We start from the raw sequence: 17615 nt of genomic DNA on the forward strand, positions 1-17615 counted from the left end.
TCTGGATGAGGGAACTAAGACAGGTTGAGTCATTTGCTCAAGGTGACACAGCTACTAAATGATAGAGGCAGACTTTGCATCTAGACGGCTTGATTCCTGAGCCTGTACTCTTGGGTTTCTGTGCTTTACTGTTTCTCAATCTGTTCCCAGCTGCTGATGCCACCACCTTCCTGGTGACCAGCTTCCAAACCTTGGCATGGCCTCTCACTGTCTTCTTCCTCTTATCTCCGCATCCTGTCAGTGGCCCAGTCCTGATGAGTCTTCTTCTGTGTTTCATGTCTAAACCTTTGTTCTTCTCTTCCCTCCTTTGGTCCAACTGCACTCTTGTTACCTAATTGATCTCCCTGGCATCTCTGTCCTTTCCCCAGTTCACGTTTATTGGCTCCGTGTCTCTGTAGACCAAGTTGAGACTCCTTAGCCCCATATTAAAGACTGTCCAAAGCTTAGCCGTGCCAACTTGCGCAGTCTTATTTCCCACTGCGCGCCTTCTTCTAATTTCTATTTCAATTGGTCTCAACTGTTTGCTGTCTTCTGTATGCTTCCTTTACTTTTTCTTTGCTCGTGCCCTGCCCTAAACCTGAAATGTCTTTTATTTGTGAATTTTACAAATCTTACCTACTCTTCAAGGCCTCTTCCAAATAACATTTTTCATGAAGTTGTCTTTAATTTTCTTAGCTAATAATGATTGCATTCATCTGAACTCCCACAGCATTTCATCTGGAACTGAAATTTCTGGCATATTTCACTTTCTATCTTTTGTTATAATTATGTATGTTCTTCTGACTATTTTCTAAAATCCTAGAGTTGAAGAACAGGATCTGGGTCTTATTCATCATCATATCCCTTGCAGAGAATGTAAGAGTCTGTGTACAGTACATTTTTGGAGAATGAATGAGCGTGTGAATGATGGTGTATGGCTATGTCACACTTGTAGATACAGAGGAAGCATAGTTGACTTTAGCAAGCACAGGATGCCTGATTTATGGGTCTTTCCGAAGATAAGCAAAGATTCCTCTTTGGTGAATTCCCATTGTAGGGAAGAGTTGCTGAGAAATGTTCACTTGCTATGGAAATCCTAGGAAGTCTTCTGAATATTGAATTTAAAAGGCACTGAAGCATCAGTGCCGGCATCATGGTGCACATGATAGAGTGGGGTCAGGGCAGGTAGGTTGGGCAGACAATGAAATATTTTGGGTGACTATTAATGTGCCAGGTATACCATATTTGGTGCCTGGGATACAGTGGTGAGTGGGGTACAGATGTGGGAGTTGGGAACAGGTAGATGTCTGGCTCTGTTAACTACATAGTGGATTTGTGGATCTACTTATCTGGTTGCCTATATATTAGACAGGACTTACGTATCTGCTGTTTATCTTGTTCTCAGTCTTTTCTGGTATCCTTGAGGCTACTATGTCTATGGTAAGTCAGTGATAAGTAGATTTAGAAGAGGGCTACCACTTAACCTATGGGGCCAGATTTCTATTACTGGTTTTTCTTTGTTTTAAAATAAAAGGAATGCATGCATGTTGGGTATCATGACATACATACTGTATAAAATATTTATTTTTTGAAAAGATAATCCCTACATACACATTGCTGAACTCAGGCATAAAGATGCTGTCCCCTAGTCGTCTGGTTCTTCCATATGTTCTTCTGTCCCTTGCTTTTTTACTTAACTCGTACCTTAGAGATCTTTCCATAAATGTGCATGCAAAATTGTTGTCTTCTAATGGATGTACTTAATTTATTTAACTGTTCTGCTGATGGACATTTAGGCTATTTCTTTTTGCCAGTACAAACTGTATTGCGTTGATCATCATTGAACAGCTATATCTTTAGGACTTGTAAGGGTCTATTTCTAGAAAAATAACTGCTAGAAGCAGAATAGTTACATCAAAGAGTATGTAGATTTTTTTTGTTTGTTGGTTGGTTTAAAATTTTGATAGATATTGCCAAATTTCCTCCAAAAAGGTAAATTTCCACCAGTAGACATGAGAGTGCCTTTTTAGGAGTGGAGTTTTTGCAGGTAATTTTTCTTCTCTTAAGTTCTTCTGTCCTCTGGCTTGCAAAACAGATTTTCTAATCCTGAGAGGTAGTAGCATAGTGGAGACAGTCTTACAATTTTACTTTTTATTTATCTAGTAATTGTCTAGAATGGAACTCCTGACTCTTGAACTTTTCTCGTCAATATGCTAGGCAGTGTGAAATATTACAAAGGTCAGAGGCTTTGGAATCCATGAGCTTTGGGTTCAAATGCTAGCTCTACTTCCTGCCTAACCATCTCCTTCCCAATACCCACTTTGTCCTTTCTTTGAGGCTGTTTCCTGACCTATAAAATATAACCAATAATACCCACCTGAGAAAGTTATTATGAGAACTAAATTGGATTACATATGTAAAATACTTATTATAGTGCCTTTCAAATAGTCTGCACTCAATAAATATTGTTCCTCCCATCCTATAAATGTGACAGAATAGCTGACAAAATCAGTAGGCTCGTTCTAGACATAGTTGTTGTTTCTTAGGATTCTTAGATGCCTTAAGTAGTTGAGGATTATAGTCATGTGCTGCATAATGACATTTTGGTCAATGGCAGACCACGTATATGATGGTGGTCCCATAAGTTTAGTACCATATAGCCTAGGTATGTAATTGACTATACCGTCTAGGTTTGTGTAAGCATGCTCTGTGATGTTCACAGGATGACGATATCACCTAATGATGCATTTCTTAGAATGTATTCCCATCATTAAGTGATATGTGACTGTACGTGGCCCCTGATCATGCTGAGTTTGTCAGCCAACCATGTGTTTTGTAGCTGTCGTCAGGGTAGCTCTTGGCTCTGACCTGGGAGATGCCTTTATTCAGTGTGCCTGCCCCTTCCCCTTGCAGCCAGCTAGCTTCTCTCTCTGCCTCCATAGACGTCATTGTCCCTGAGAATGGAGAACCAGTGGGCACCAGAGAGATCAAGTGCTGCATCCGACAGATCCAGGAGCTCATCATCTCCCGGCTTAATCAGGCTGTGGCTAACAAGCTGATTAGCTCAGTGGATTACCTACGTGAGAGCTTCGTCGGAACCCTGGAACGGTGTCTGCAGAGCCTGGAGAAATCTCAGGATGTCTCAGTTCACATCACCAGTAATTATCTCAAACAGGTACTCAAAGGATGGGTTAAGACACCATGTCACAGATAACACATGAAACGCTGTACGCACAAGCCCAACTTCAAGTTAGCTAAGAATTTCCCTTTAACTTGTTGCCAGTCCAGTTTGAATTTCATTTTGTTTTCCTGTCACTTGACCACTGCCTGTGGGAGGTGCTTGTGAACTGTAAAAGTGCAGTTTAAGTCGATAAGCAAGAAGATGAAGATGAAGTAGAGGGCCCAAATAGCCACAGAACGTACGATTGGCTGGGGTGACTGCACATATGCTGAGGAATAAATTTGGGAACCTTGGAGCTGGACTCTGTTCTTGAACTAAGTATCATTTATTGTGTGTTTAATAAGCCCTCCACTCAGGGCATGTTGGTTTTCCTTGTGTGCTCTCTTTTAGATCTTAAATGCCGCCTATCATGTTGAAGTCACTTTTCACTCAGGGTCCTCGGTTACAAGGATGCTGTGGGAGCAAATCAAACAGGTAGAGGTTGCTTAGAGGAAAACTTTGCAGCCCCTAGTTGGCTCAAATGAACCTCAGTCTCCCCAACAGAAAAACTGCTATCTAGGGTCTTCTGGTAGTGTAGGGTGGCCGCTTGTCCTGTTTGCCTGCCTGGGACAATTCTGGCTTATGCCTATTCTGAAATAGTTATTAACGGTGCCCCCTCTAACTCTGAAAAGTGGCACATTTAAATGATATTTTATGGAGCCATAAGATTCTCCTTCACTAACTTCTTATTTCTTTTTCCAACCTAAAATGTTTTCTCAGAACCAGGCTTCATTGCCAGAGGCCATGAGTGTGATTTCTTTTCTGGAATTTGATCTGGCTTTTAGGTAGAGTTATTTGCTGACTTCAGAAAGGGATGTATCAGGCACTGCCTGGGACTGAACTTGATATCTTGAGGGTTTGTGAACACGTAGACTATTCCTAGTGCCCTTTGATGCTTTCCTTTGGACTGAGCCCTGATTTTGAGGTAGATGGCATTGGAGAGGAGTCTTGGACTTCATATGGCTCCTATCTTAAGAGCCTGCTCCGCATGAGTGGGTAACCCAGAGAGGGAAGGGCACCGGTTCTTGCTAGTGGTTCCTGTCTTCCGTCCCTCAGTGTTCTCACTGTCCTCATCCTGACAGATCATCCAGCGCATCACGTGGGTGAGCCCGCCTGTCATTACACTAGAGTGGAAGAGGAAGGTGGCCCAGGAAGCCATTGAGAGCCTCAGTGCCTCCAAGTTGGCCAAGAGCATTTGCAGCCAATTCCGGACTCGGCTCAATAGCTCTCACGAGGCTTTTGCAGCCTCCTTGCGGCAGGTGGGTCTGTAGGAAAGGACATACAGCTGGATCAAGCAGAGAAGGACTTCATCCAGAGGGGAATATTTTGCCCACTGCTTTCCATGTAATTTTTAAAAAGCCATCCGTATATTTTCTTTCTTTTCTGTTAAAGGATAATATGTTACAGAAAATTTCATCAATAAATTTTTCATGTGGATATTTTTCTAACTCTAGGGAGGATGGAGGGACTCAGTTAATTTCTTCCCCTTTCACTGAGTGAGGAATGAAAATCAAGGAGTAGGAATTTTATATAAGTTTATATAGTATTTTAGGAATGAGTGGCAGATGACTTTCCAACTTCTACACTAGTTTGCAATTATATGACATCTGCTTGTCCCTTTGGGGGTGCGTGCATGTGTGTAGAGGGGAGGGTGGGTCGATGTGATTGTGCATCCAGGAGGAAAAGCTGTTACTTACTGAGGGCCCGCTGTGTGCCAGTGTCTGAGCTGTGTTGCTCACGTCGTCTTTCACTCTCACCGTTATCTTATGAGGTAGATATTATTACCCTATGGATAGGGTAGGTGAGGAGGGCTTGCTAAGTCGTACGTCTTCTTTCTGTTTCCCTCCCAGCTGGAAGCTGGCCACTCAGGCCGGTTGGAGAAAACTGAAGATCTATGGCTGAAGGTTCGGAAAGATCATGCCCCGCGCCTGGCCCGCCTGTCTCTGGAAAGCCGTTCTTTACAGGATGTCTTGCTGCATCGTGAGTCCTTGTCTTTTCCTAAGTAAATTGGAGGAAGGTTCTGGATACTTGACATTCTCATGTCTAACCTTGGAGAATCTCATTGTCTAAAGCTGCTTCCTTGCAAAGCTGCTTAAGTACCTACTGATGTGTTTTGAATTCCTGAGTACTATTTGGTCCTGCCATGAATTTATATAGTTCAAATAACATGACCAAAGTTTATTTAAATCAAACCAGTTAGGTTACTTTCTACCGGTTTAGAATAACATCAGGACTTCTTCCCCCAGCACAATTGCAGCCTCCTGCTGCTAGGCAGGTCCGCGTCGAAGAATCGTAGGGAGGTTGCCCTGCAAGTTCCCGTCCCTCCTTCCTTGTCTCTGTCTCTGTGCCTTACAGGAAAACCTAAACTGGGACAGGAACTGGGCCGGGGCCAGTATGGTGTGGTGTACTTATGTGACAGCTGGGGGGGACACTTCCCTTGTGCCCTCAAGTCCGTTGTCCCTCCGGATGAGAAGCACTGGAATGACCTGGCTTTGGAGTTTCACTACATGAGGTAGGTCCTGGGCTCATTCATTTCTGTGGGGAAAGATCCAGAGAAGAAGCCAGAAGCCTGGTATAAATTTTACATCAAGAGCTACAGCGTGCCTTGTTTTTCCATTCCTATGTCTTAAAACATTGTAGACCAGTATTTCTGTGTCTGGCCCAGAAATGTGCTCTCTTCAGCACCTTTACTGTCTTTGTTTGCCATTTCCCCATCATCTTAATTTCTCAGACTCATCCTTCCTTAGTCCGTAAGGCCTGTCAATTTTTAGATGCCATAATTCTTTGACCTTGTTAGGGAGGCCATTCTCTTTGCCCTCTCTCTGTGCTGAGAGCCATTACCTCTGGGCCTGGACTAAGCGTGGTCTCAAGGTTTTCCTTCCTGCATGGTGGCATGCTGTGCAGGACTAGAGCCCAGACCTCTCTCCTTCCCGCCAGGTCTCTGCCGAAGCATGAGCGACTGGTGGATCTCCATGGCTCAGTCATCGACTACAGCTATGGTGGGGGCTCCAGCATTGCCGTGCTGCTCATTATGGAGCGGCTGCACCGTGACCTCTACACTGGGCTAAAGGTGAGGTGAGGCAAGGACACAGCGAGATTCAGCTGGCAGCCAGGTCCACAGGGTCCTTTCCAGCCTTTCATCCTTTCTTCTTTATGCAGAGTTTCTAGCTTTCACGAGGCACTTTTGGAGTAATTAAGCTTTATTACTCTTATTTCCAAAAAACCTTAAAAATTTCTCAGAATCTATCTTTTGGCCCAGTTCATATCCTGAGTACTGCAGTTCACCACTTTAACCTCCTGTGGGGGTGATAAAAATCTAGACTTCTCAGAAGAGCAGAAAAGTTTCTTATAACTCTGCTGTTATTTCTGTTTTTGGCTCTCAATGGATAAAGCCAGTTTTTGTTGTTTAGTCAACAGATATTTATTAGTGAGTACAAGGCCCTGGATTAAGCACCATAATGGGATATCAAAAAGTGTAATTGCCAGGAGTTTTTAAGAGAAGTGTCATCAGTGACTATTTCATGAAGATGTGACGTTTGAATTTGATAAGTACACCTTGATGGGTAAAATTTGGGCAGTTGGAAAGAAGAGGCCATACCAGGGGAAAGGAACAGCATAATGCCCAGAGCATGGGAAGGCCAATAAAGACGCTAGTCATATTGGAGCAGCTGATTCATTTTGGGAATGGATGGGAGATAATGTGCAGAGAAATGTTGGGAACAAATTATAAACGACTAAAAATGTTAATAATGTCCATAGAATTTAAATTCTGTTATAGACAACGTGGAGCTATTGAAAGATTTTATTTGAGTGAAGGTGAAAAGCCTTCAGTTAGATGTTGAATTTCCATCATCTAAAACAACCACCAAAAGGGAAATAGAGAGGTGTCTTTGTCTGTTCCCTGCATTGGAGCTAAGTAGAAGGGAGGAAAAGCTAACCCCAGAGTATCTGGGTAGGTCCTTTCTCACAGATTCCTCTTGTACCAGTTTATGTGGAAGCTTCCAGAAGTAGAATAGAGGAATCTTTAGAAATGCTGGCAAGAGCCATGACAAAGCAATATGATGAAGAAAATGACTCTCCAAGTGGCTTTCCCTCTTCATTTCAGAAAAGCGTGATGCTTTTCCACAAGTGGACTGGAGAACCATTTTGGATGAGTGATGTAATGTTCTTCAGAATTCAAGAGATCCTAAATTGGAGGTTTGGTAGAAGTAAGATGAGTGACTTTGGTATTTGAATCCATCCATAGAACCCATCCTGGGCTAACTAGACCTATAAAGCAATGGAAATAAATCTGCCTGAGGGATGTAGAAATGCTGACTTTGCACTCCAGGGCATTCTAGAATTTGTTCAGGGGTAGAAATGAGCTCATGCCTTCAGTCATTGGGTTGCACTTCTCCTCGTCACACTTGGGGATTATCTGCCTGGCCTGAGTGCAGCCTCCGAGAGATCTCATCTGGCCTTCATAACTCGCCCCCGCCGCTGGTCCTCAACTTCCCTCTCCGACTGCTCCGCTCCCCTTTTTCTCATCCGCCTTTCTCCTGGTGCAGTCAGCCTTTCAGTGCCTCACAGAAGGAATTCTGAGTTGGGTTAAGCATGTTGGATTGAGGAGTCCTCTTGTTAGTGACAAGCCAGCTCTTTTGTCTCCCCAAGGCTGGGCTGACCCTGGAAACGCGTTTGCAGATTGCACTCGACGTGGTGGAAGGAGTCCGCTTCCTGCACAGCCAGGGACTTGTCCACCGTGATATCAAACTGAAAAATGTGCTGGTAAGAGCCATTTCCCCAGACAGCACCCTGCCTCTGTGGGTTAAGTGACCTTTGGAGGGTGCGCGTAGATCTGTTTGGTCACAGGAGAAGACAGGAGGGAAAGAAGCACAGTTAACAGCAGAGAAGTTGGACGGTATCTGGGACTTAAAGCTTAGGGAGGAGTTGCATCGTACACCCAGCTAATACTGCTTAAGGTTTTTTCTCTCAATACCCGTGAAAAAATGTAAACTTACAGAAAGTTAACACTGTGGTACGATGAGGACCTATATGCCATTCACCCAGGTTCATCGTCTCTCTTTCCCTAACGTAGTCTCTTTCTCTCTCTTTATCTAATGCACCCACGCTTTTGTACTGAACTATATGAGAATAAGTTGCAGATAAGTTCATTCCTAAATACTTCATCTTGTATCTCCCAAGAAAAAGGACATTCTTCTACGTAATTAAAATGCCATTATCATACCCAAGAAATTTAACATCAATATGATAGTATTAGTTAATATACTGTCTATATTAATACTTTCCAATTGTCCCAAGTATGTCCGGTTATCCCAAATATGGTCTATTTGTTTGATCCAGGATCCATACAGGGCATTTTGTTGTCATGTTTCTTTAGCTTCTTTTAATCTAGAATAGTCCTTCTCCCTTTTTTTGCTTTTGTGACATTGATACTTTTGAGGATTCCAGGTCTTGCTATTTCTTAGGGTTTGATCAGAGATGCTGCATGAGGGCTGAGATGGGTAACTGTACCTTAAAAGGCGAGAGAGATGAACCCACCAGAACCCTCCTGTTATCTAAATTATAAATAATCTTTTGACATACTCCTCTTGAAAATATATTGCATTATCATTGAGGTGTCTCTGGCTACATTTAAATGATGTATAAAGAGGACAGGAGTTTGCAGGAAGGGAAAGATCTTCCTAAAATTCTGGGCTGAAACCTAAGAGGCTTATCAATAACCAAATGAGAAATAGATTTATTCTCTTGGGCCTTTAGGAAAGGAAGCTACAGGGTTGTCAAGAAACTCTCTTCAGCTGACCAGAGGACCTCAACCTTCTTACTTAGCAACTTTCTGCCCTGGGGTCTGGAGGTCAGAGGAGAATATTAGGAACTGAAATACTTTCTCCAGTGCCCTTCACTTACTCGTTCTTGCAGGATTTTCTAAGCTCCTGATGTGTGCCAGGCCCTCTGTAAGTGCTGGGGATACAGAGATGGAAAGACAGTCCTTGCCATCAGGTCAGGCTGCTTACCGTCCAGGGAGAAGGCAGCCGCGGGAGTGAGTCTGGAGACAGGGAGGCTGAGGCAGGAGTGAAGTGCTGCTCTGGAGGAGACACAGACTTTTGAGCTTGGGTGTGCAACTGAGTGCAACGTGCAGGGTCAGGCACAGGGTGACTCTTGCCCTGCTTTGTTGGCAGTTGGATAAGCAGAACCGTGCCAAGATCACTGACTTAGGATTCTGCAAGCCAGAGGCCATGATGTCAGGCAGCATTGTGGGGACACCAATCCATATGGCCCCTGAACTTTTCACAGGTAAGCTGGAGGGCAGGGAGGGGTTTGGGCAGGCTCCATACTTTAACCCCGAGTACTGCCCCTTGGCTGAGACGGGTCACAGGTACTCCTGGCAGATCTGGCACAGGCAGGGGAGAAACCAGCACAGGAGAAACTGAGACAAGTAGAGGAGAAAGTGCAGAAGTGAAGGGGCGAGAAGGAAAAGTGCAGACGGCAGTCACCGGCTATTCTTTTGGATGTCTCTCCAGGCTATTAGTGCCATAATTGCCATGATCAACCAATTATTAATCACAAAGTATTGGCTAAATAACTCCTGTCATTACAGAACTTAATAGTTGGCAGAGACATATTGAGAGGTAAAATAATTAGGAAGCAGTGTAAGATAGCAGTGATTGAGTGCTGCATAACGTAATGCTGGTGTTCAGAGAAGGGGAAATGAAGGTTGAAATGTTTGATAGTTTGTGGTAGAAGTGACATTTTGGGTAAAACTTGAGTCAGATCTGGAAAATTGGTAGGTGGGAAGGGAACTCATTTATTCAGTCTATTCTTTGAGTTAGGCCATGTGAGTGTGTTTTTCATATATTTTATTCCATTTAATCCTCACAACAGTTCCGTGGTGATGTTGATGCATTTTTCTGTCCATGTCATGGATAAAGTCAAGGCCAGATTGATGAAGAAACCCACCCCAAAACATTGAGCTAGAAGAGATGGGGCTGGGATTGGAATCTAGATCTTTCTGTCTCTAGGGTCCAACCATGAATCAGGAAGGGGAGAAAATTCTGAAGGCTGGGGAAGGGGAAATATGAGGAAAATTGCAGGATAGAAATAAGCACGACAGGAAAGAAATCTGTTTGGGCAATAATAGCAAACAAGTTTGGAGGTAAAATACATTGAGCTTGAAATTCACGCAGCGGAGTGACGGCTTGATCGGGAAGAAGTGAGGAGCTGCACTGAGCTGTGAACAGCTGCGGGGGAGCGAGTGCCCACGGAAGCCCCGCTCAGCAGCAGCAGGCAGGGGGCTTTGAGTGGCGAGAACCTAGGTGGGGAGACCGGTGGTGGTTGTCTCCAGGGTCAGGTTGGTAGTCCTGCTGAAATGGAAAACGTGACGGATTTGAGATAATTCAGAGGAGGAATGGGCAAGATTTTGTTATTAACTTGATATGGATGATGATAAGCAAAGAATGACTAAGCAGCAACTGCGGTTTGATCCTGAGTGGATGAGGAATGATGGTATCGTTGCAGGGGAAGATGGAAAGGTAATCGCAATCACTTGTTAGTGTTGGTGAGAGTTAAAATTAACAATATATTTGGATTTCTCTCGTTAGCCTCAGGTCTTCCCCCAGGGCTTCGCTGAGTGAGACCCAAGGATTAGGAGTTAGCTGGGCAGCCATAGTCCTACTCACATCGGAATGAAGTACACAGTCATTTTTCTTTTTCTAGATTTACGTTTTTTTTTTTCAATTTTTATTCCCACTGCTATTATTTAATTTTGGCTACTTTGTATTTAAATTCCCCTAATTGCTTCTACTGCAGTCCATCCTATTGCTGTCAGAATAATCTTTCTAAAATATTTTCTTCAAGTCACCTCCTGCTCTAAAACATAAATGACTTCCTGCTGCCCTCTGAATCCAACTCTCTGTCTGACTTGAAAAATCTTTATATTTGGTTTCCAACCTACCCACCCACCTGTACTTCCAACTTTATTTCCCTAATATGGTGTTTTAGGATTGATCTTTTAGACTGTCCCATTAAAGTAAAAGCCTTCCTCTCGTCCTCCTTTGTCAGGTTCTAGTCTTGGCCCTCTTAACATCCAGCTTTGAGCTCCCAGTCCATAGTTTTTTGTATTATAATATGGGCATTATAAATGTGTGCTGCCTAGCAGGGTTTCTATGAGAGAGAAGGAATGTTAAAAGCTTTAGAAAACAATGTGTGAAGGTCTCTGCAGATGCAAGTTGGTGGCAATGCTGCCGTTTCTCTCCCCGGCTCATTGCCTGTCCCCCTTCTTGCTGCAGGGAAGTACGATAATTCGGTGGATGTCTATGCCTTTGGCATTCTTTTCTGGTATATCTGCTCAGGCTCTGTCAAGCTCCCTGAGGCATTTGAGAGATGCGCCAGCAAAGACCATCTCTGGAACAACGTGCGGAGAGGTAAGAGCCACAGCCCTTCTTGCTCCTAACTCCTGTGGCGAGAGCCGGCTGAGACCCGGCACTGCAGCAGGGGCCTCTTGTCACCCTCTCCAGCCACTCCACAGCAGGATCACACGCACCTTTAAAGCGTCATGGAATCCGGAAAAGACATTTAGGTCAAACCTTTGCTTCCAGGCAGCATTGTACTGCACTATCTCGGAAAGGCTTGTTTCTTTTAAAATTTTGAATTCTTCAACTTCCTATGCCAGTGTGTTCCATTTTTTTTTGTTTTTTTTTTTAATCACTGTTACTGTTAGGTTCTAACCTAGATGTCTGCAGTTGAAGCCAAAGCTTGTTGCAGTCTTTGGCATCTGAGCCCCGACTGGGTAATCAGCCTTTGAGCTGATCCTGCCTCCTCGTTGAGTTGGTTCCCATCACACTCACTGCCTCTGGTCTTGTTCCCATGCTCCTTTCTCTAGGGGCCCGTCCAGAACGCCTTCCTGTGTTTGATGAGGAGTGCTGGCAGTTGATGGAAGCCTGTTGGGATGGTGACCCTTCTCAGAGACCTCTCTTGGGCATTGTCCAGCCCATGCTCCAGGGCATCATGGATCGGCTATGCAAGTCAAGTTCTGAGCGGCGAAACAGTGGACTAGATGATTCTACTTGAAAGCAAAGACTTTTCTCTTTCACTCCCTATTCCTTTCCTTCCCTTCACCTTTTGGCCATGGGAAGAATTTGACGTTTATTCATTACAGAGAGCACCGGAGGGCATTGATGCTTGCTGGGCCGCTGGAGACTTCCTCAGGCAGAGATGACTCCTAGATAGTGGAGAGTTGGCTGGCGGAGCCTAGTCAGCAGTTCACTGATGCCCCAAGCTATCTCTTTAGCAAAAGATTGTCTAGGGCATCTGTAAAAGCTGAAGAATGCAATGTTCTGGCCTCAGAACTGAAAAGGAGGCAAATGTTACCATTGTCTGTTCACTGTATGTTACTGAGACAAGTGGGACACTGCAGTGGCAATAGTATTAAAAGCTATAATTTTTCATAATTTTGGCTCTAGCTAGGAATAGTTTGGTTCTATCCAGTCATCAGGACCCTTAAAAAATTTGACCTTCGTTCTGGGATTGTGAGAACATAGGAACAAAAAACTAACTTGTGGATGCTGGTTCCTGCTATCCGCAGCCAGAGGTCTTGGGCGCAGTGTCCAGAGGCCCCTGCAGGGGAGCTAGAAATGAAGTCTGCTCCTTATGATGGCTGTGCATTTACATTTGTAGGACCACAATCCCTGATTTTGGGGGGAGGGTTTCACGGTTACGTTACCAGGAGGCCAAAAAAGAAAAAGAAAAAGTGTGTGTGTGGTGTGTATGTATGGATGTGTGTATATATATGTTGTTGGATTTTGAGGTACTGATAACCCCAGAACAGAGTCTCTTTTTCTACCCTTGGGTCTTGTTTTTTTTCTCTCTCTCTCTCTCTTTTTGGTCTCAAGATGGGGAAGCTCCAGTTAACATGGTCCTTAGGGGTGAGTGAGAAGAACTGACCCAATGAGGTGTCTGGTGAGACCTGAGAAGTGGGAGGTGTACATGTACTCAAAGGGCGCCAGATTGTTTTTAAAACTTAAAATAATGAGAGTCTCTTCTTTTTGTGTTTGAATCTAACACACTGATGTTTTTAAACTTGATGATGGAGCTTTTTAACCAAGGTTTCTTCTGTAACTTGTCCCTTCTTTTTACCTTATTTTAAATATGATCTGTTAGAAGAGAAGGAAAGAACCTGATGAAAGAGAAGGGCGTTTTCCTAGTTCTGGCTGTGCTCCTCACCCCTGTGTGTTAGTGTCTGGGAAGCTTCTTCTCCCTTGCCGTTGGAAGGTGGGGTGGTGGCCTTTTGGAGAATTTGTCATGAAGTGTACAGAAGAGAAACTCTGATTCCAGTCAAAGGAAGGGGAACACTGGCGCATCTCAGATCTTGACTTCAAGCCTCTCTCACCCAAAGGCGTCTATTAGATTCAGAGAAACAGGTCGTGAAGGTATAGACAGTGGAAGTGAGCATGCGCGGTCCGTGCACCTGCTCCCCAGGCACTGTGGCCCAGCCCCAGCTGTGCGAAGCGGGTCCTGAGTAAGCGGATGAGATAAGGGGCAGACTTGTTGCTGGAGTTTTCTAGGGTTGTTTGTGACAGAAGGACCATCTCCTGAATATTAACAGAGTATGAATGGAGTCCATGATAAAATTTTATACAAGTTTTAAAGTTCACTTTAAATTTCACTTTTAACTCTTTGACTGTCCTGGGCTCTGATGGGGAAATGTTTGAGCGCAGTAGCTCCTGAGCACTTGTCCCTTTCAGAAACTCCATAGAGTGCTAAATTTCTTCTTCCTGGCAGATGGTCAAGTGGCTGACCCTGTGTCGTTGGCCCCTGTAGGCTTCAGCCTTGTGTGGGGAAATGTTCAGTGTATCTCTTAGAATTTTTAACGCTTATTTAGTTTGACTTCAAGTCACTCTGTTTTTGTCAGCATTAACTCGTCGTTTGTCTGGGGACCATGATGGGGCTTCCAGGAAGCCAGGTTTCAAGTTAAAAAAAAAGAGAGATGAGTAGTCTGTTCTGTGTGAAATTTCAAGGAAGATCTTTTTTTGTTGTTTTTAAGATTGGCACTTGAGCTAACATCTGTTGCCAATCTCCCTCTTTTTTTCCTTCTCCCCAAAGCCCCCCAGTGCACAGTCGAATATTTGAGTTGTAGGTCCCTCTGGTTGTGGCATGTGGGATGCCTCCTAAGCTTGGCTGAATGAGCGGTGCCAGGGCTGCGCCCGGGATCCAAACTGGTGAAACCCCAGGCTGCCAAAGTGGAGCATGCGAACTTAACCACTCGGCCTCTGGGCCAGCCCCAAGAAAGCTCTTATATGGTTCCCTTTTCCAGACATTTTTTAACTCTAGCTGTAATCAGGAGTCGGTGCTCCCACATGGAGACCACGTTCCTAACATTCTTTGGACGTCTTAGTTCATACCCCCCTTCACACATGGGAGGTTAGGTTTCTGTCCACTCAGAGTGCCTTGTCAGTTTGTCCCCTCTGGCTTAGTCTGCTCTCAGACACAAGTTTCTAGCAGATTCCCTACATTTTTTTGCCTGAGTGGGAAGGGAGTTTGGGAGGGGCTGATGCTAAGTAGGAAATGCGTAGTTGTGTTACAGTTCATTAAAAAAAATGTATCCTGAGAAAAGGTGCAAAATCTTCCTGACCTCCAGGCCGCCAAGCCCACGCGCAGTTGCTTGGAGGCGCTGTTTAAATGCTCAGCGGGCTGAGTGCGGGAGTACGTGTGTATAACACGTGTATGCTGCGCTTTCGTTTTTAACATTGTTAGCTAATTTCGGATTCTTTGTCCCTTGGCACCCATTATTATTAAAGTGATGGAATGCCGTGAAATGTACTGTATATTACTTGGGAAGACACTAGGTATTCAAAGAAATGCGGCACCTAGGCTGTAGAGGGCTCAGCAAGGCCAGGGTCCTGAATTTGGTTGTATGTGCTCCCAGGTGGTGAGGTGAGATCGTGGCTGCGGGGGGAAGGGGGGGTGAAAGAGTTGCCCTCACTGTGTTCCGTTCCCATCAGCTTAATTAGAGCGATTTACCCCAGCCTGAAAACCATCACCTGGACATTTTTAACACGCTTGAAGTCTGGTCACTTATGTTGGTTCAGAACTGAGTGAGGGAGCTTCCTGCAGAGCAATCAGAAGAAATGGTGGCGCCTGGGGCTCCGGAGCCGCCGGCCGTGCCTAGGGAGCGGGCGGCAGGCTCAGCCCGGCGTGGGTTGGGGAATGCTCATTGGTGAGTTTCCACACGCGTGCCCTGGTTCCCTGGCCCTCTGCAGAGTCTCTCACTGACAGAGCAAGCCTTTCACTTCTCCAGGAAGGAGGACTGGCTCTTCCCAGACCAGAGTCACTTGTCCATCCAGTTCAAGGGGGCAGAGCCTAGGCAGCAGCTTCTGCATTCAACACTAAAATTTAAGGGAACCGTGAGGGAAAGGGTACATCACTACCACGGGTAGAAATGGGGGAACGCCGAACTCTCAGCTGGCACCTGTCGGCTCTGCAATGCATTTTTTTGCATCCTTGCTTGAGCTGCCAAAGTGGGGTTGGGAAAGTGTTTTCCTGACAGGAGAAGTGGTTTGGGGTGGCAGGGCTGCCAAGTGATAACTGCACTGATGACACTTTATTTTTTGGCTTATCATTTAGCACTGAGAAGCCAGGGGGATTAGTGATTACAGTAGGACTTGGGGCACAGAGACTCCCCAGGCCCTGCTCTGGAGAGAAAGTGTGCTTGGGATGTACCTGGCTATCAGGGGAGCTGAAAGTCTGTGCTGCATCAGAGCGGGATAGCCGGCCCTCGAGGAGTCCATTACCAAAAGAGTAGTTTTCCTTTGAGTTTTCAAAGCTTGATTTTTAGATTTGCTGGATTAAATAACCCACATTTTCTTTAAAAGGAAAAAAAGAGAGTGTATCCTTCTAAATGCAGGGCTGGCGTGGGTTAGGGCTAGTGCAGTGGTGAAGTGGCTGAGGAGGGAGTGACCGTGAGAAGCCTGCACTGCACACTCCCGTGGGGTTCCAGGAAGCAGCACTTCCTCGAGGTTCCCTGTTCACCTGCACCTGCCTTGCCAAGGCCCAGTCCCGCTGAGAACGCCTGGCATGGGGGCCGCCTTCCTCAGAGGATTGAAATGAAAATGAGTCTGGACAGCTTGTTTTCTTTTGTCTTAATGTAATGTTTTTGTTTGTTTTAAAGGACTAATGTTTATTACAGTATTAAATAAAAGTGTAACATACTGGTGTGTAGAATAAAAGTGCAATAACCAGAGAAAATGACTTTGGCACCAACTTCAGGCCTCACACTCTCTCCCTTCCTGAGCTGCCTGTCTCTCCATCACGTCGTCACAGCAGGACTGTACTAATTGTGTGTGTTTTTAAGAGACGCGACTGTGGGTTCAGTCTTTGGTTTTGAATGGTGGGGTTTGGTTTTATTGGTATCCTGTATACTCGTTGGGGTGCACAGGCACCAGCCGTGCTGTATAATAAAGGTCGTGTCAGCGTGCCGGGCTCCGTCTGTTTGGCTCTGTTTCGCTGCACCTCAAGACACTCCCCGTTCCGTTCCATCTCCCCCAGGACCTCTGCAGGCTGGAGTCTAGGTTTGCCGTAGAGACTGATGGAATGTGCTACTCCCCACAGGTCACTCTTGGTGTTACCACTACCAGAGGGTCGGGCAAGGGAATGGGACATGGGACAGCAGAGAAGAGGGGACAGAAGGGGGCGATCGTGGTTGGTTTTTCAGAGCCTTTCTTGGGTTCACACCCTTTCTCCAGCTTCATTTCAGCGCACACTTGCAGCATTCTGAGCTCACGCACAAGCCCAGCTCCTCTAGTACCCCGTGAAAGAATTTGGGGATGGAGCCTGCATACTGGCCTATCTGCATTTGGAATATTTGAATTTTCCATGTAAACTCGCTGCCCTCTCCAGGTTTGCTTGCTCAGCAGTGCCTGGCAGACTCCGTCGCAGGCCACTCCCGGCGGAGCAGCACGCTGCAGTCACCAGGGGGTGTGGGCACGTTCCTGTAGGATGTGTTTGTTTTCTTTTGTTGGGTTACCATGTCATGCTTATGTGACTGTGTCACTTGTTGCTCTGCTTGTGACTTGACTGCGGTACAAGTCTGGCCAGGAGATGGCAGCACACCTTAAACAGTCAGCGTGTTTGCGGCCAAGTCTTAAAGGAAAAGCTGCCCTCCAATCTCCGGGGTTCTCAGCCTGCCCCTACACAAGCGTCACTTAATGCAGATAAGCCCCTTACACTTGGAAACCCCTCCACCAGCTCCAGCCACCTCACAGCTACATACCCTCCCCCCCCCCGTCTTAGATGCATGGACCCTGTGTCTCCCAGGATGCAGTTCAGTGTGACAGTTCTCAGCGCCCCCTCTTGCCATTATACTTGGGAGAAATATCTTGTATACACCTTTTTAGATTGGGCGTGCTTTTCCAAGAACACATCGCTC

General features: G+C 45.4%; 1 protein-coding gene across 1 annotated transcript in view; it reads left to right on the top strand.

The window, feature by feature from the left end:
* DSTYK (dual serine/threonine and tyrosine protein kinase) overlaps positions 1 to 16670 on the top strand; it is a 47264-nt gene extending 30594 nt beyond the window's left edge. The window contains exons 4-13 of the mRNA XM_044757782.2: positions 2922 to 3154; positions 3551 to 3634; positions 4282 to 4458; positions 5050 to 5179; positions 5555 to 5711; positions 6137 to 6269; positions 7850 to 7963; positions 9376 to 9490; positions 11482 to 11616; positions 12075 to 16670. Coding sequence (XP_044613717.1) covers positions 2922 to 3154; positions 3551 to 3634; positions 4282 to 4458; positions 5050 to 5179; positions 5555 to 5711; positions 6137 to 6269; positions 7850 to 7963; positions 9376 to 9490; positions 11482 to 11616; positions 12075 to 12262 — 1466 coding nt within the window. The 3' untranslated portion in view covers positions 12263 to 16670. The remainder of the gene's footprint in view (positions 1 to 2921; positions 3155 to 3550; positions 3635 to 4281; positions 4459 to 5049; positions 5180 to 5554; positions 5712 to 6136; positions 6270 to 7849; positions 7964 to 9375; positions 9491 to 11481; positions 11617 to 12074) is intronic.
* Positions 16671 to 17615: the final 945 nt, after the last annotated feature.

The sequence above is a fragment of the Equus asinus genome, chromosome 25 (genome assembly GCF_041296235.1).
Source record: "Equus asinus isolate D_3611 breed Donkey chromosome 25, EquAss-T2T_v2, whole genome shotgun sequence".
NCBI classification, from domain to species: domain Eukaryota; kingdom Metazoa; phylum Chordata; class Mammalia; order Perissodactyla; family Equidae; genus Equus; species Equus asinus.